This window comes from Mandrillus leucophaeus, unplaced genomic scaffold (assembly GCF_000951045.1).
Source record: "Mandrillus leucophaeus isolate KB7577 unplaced genomic scaffold, Mleu.le_1.0 Scaffold8, whole genome shotgun sequence".
NCBI classification, from domain to species: Eukaryota; Metazoa; Chordata; class Mammalia; order Primates; family Cercopithecidae; genus Mandrillus; species Mandrillus leucophaeus.
The window spans coordinates 1,577,110-1,578,392 of NW_012108696.1; the positions used below are offsets into that span (position 1 = coordinate 1,577,110).

The 1,283-nt window shown below is 52.5% G+C and overlaps 1 protein-coding gene across 1 annotated transcript in view; it reads left to right on the forward strand.

The window, feature by feature from the left end:
• The window catches only part of CREB3L3 (cAMP responsive element binding protein 3-like 3), a 23,156-nt gene that overhangs the window by 18,425 nt on the left and 3,448 nt on the right, over positions 1-1,283 (forward strand). Inside the window, 1 exon segment of the mRNA XM_011967352.1 lies at positions 804-882. Coding sequence (XP_011822742.1) covers positions 804-882 — 79 coding nt within the window.

Consider the following 1,283-nt stretch of genomic DNA (forward strand, 5'->3'; position numbering starts at 1 on the left):
AAGGAAGGAAGGAAGGAAGGAAGGAAGGAAGGAAGGAAGGAAGGAAGGAAAGAAAAGGAAAGAAAGGAAAGCAAAGAAAGAAGAAAAAGCATGTATCAATTAGTCTTGAAACACTTCCTGTCTCCAGGGAAAGGTACTGTTTCCAGAGATGGCCCCAAGGTGACACAGTGGTACCCGTGCCCAAAGTCCGGTGGGCAGTTGCCCATTTTACAGTATTGGGAGCTGGGAAGAGACCCTCAGACCCAGGCGCCTCCCAGAGACTCTGTGAGGGTGTGCGCAAAGCGTAGCTTCGAGTTATTAGGAATCTGCCTGTGGGTCCTCGGGGATGTCTCATATGGAAAGAGGATGGGGTGAAGTTGTGGGGTAAAGGTTAGGTGAAGTGGGGTCAGGACAGTGGGGACTGTCCCACTGTCCCCAAAGTGAAGACTTTAAATTTTGTATTTTATTTTTATTTATTTATTTATTGAGATGGAGTTTTGCTCTTGTTGCCCAGGCTAGATTGCAATGGCACAATCTTGGCTCACTGCAACCTCCGCCTCCCACGTTCACACCATTCTCCTGCCTCAGCCTCCCGAGTAGCTGGGATTACAGGCACCTGCCACCGCGCCTGGCTAATTTTTGTATTTTTAGTAGAGACAGGGTTTCACCATGTTGGCCAGGCTGGTCTCGAACTCCTGACCTCAGGTGATCCGCCCGCCTCGGCCTCCCAAAGTGCTGGGATTACAGGCGAGAGCCACTGCCCCCGGCCTCCAAGTGGGGACTTGCTGTCCTGACATCCTCCTCCTCTCCATTTCACTTGGCAGTACGAGGAGCGAGTGCTGAAAAAAATCCGCCGGAAAATCCGGAACAAGCAGTCGGCCCAAGAAAGCAGGAAGAAGAAAAAGGAATACATAGACGGCCTGGAGACTCGGTAGGTAGCGCTGGACCCAGACTCTACACTCGGGGAGGGAACTGAGGCCCAGAGAGAAGGAGACGTGGCTAAGACCACACAGCTTAGGGTCTGACAAAATTGGAGGTGATTCTCCTCGCTGCAAGAGATCATGCTTCTTACTGATTGCAGGGATGGGAAGCTGCTTAGAGACGGTGTAGGACAAGGGTTTGGGAGACCCTTTGCCCCCTGGAAGGTGTGCGGAGAAAGGACAGTGTGACCCATCCTATTCTGACCCTCTGCCTGAAGATAGACACTTCCTTCCTTTTCTTGTGTGTGGCAGAGTCTCACCCTGTCACCCAGGCTGGAGTGCAGCGGTGCGATCTCGGCTCACTGCAACCTCCACCTCCCGGGT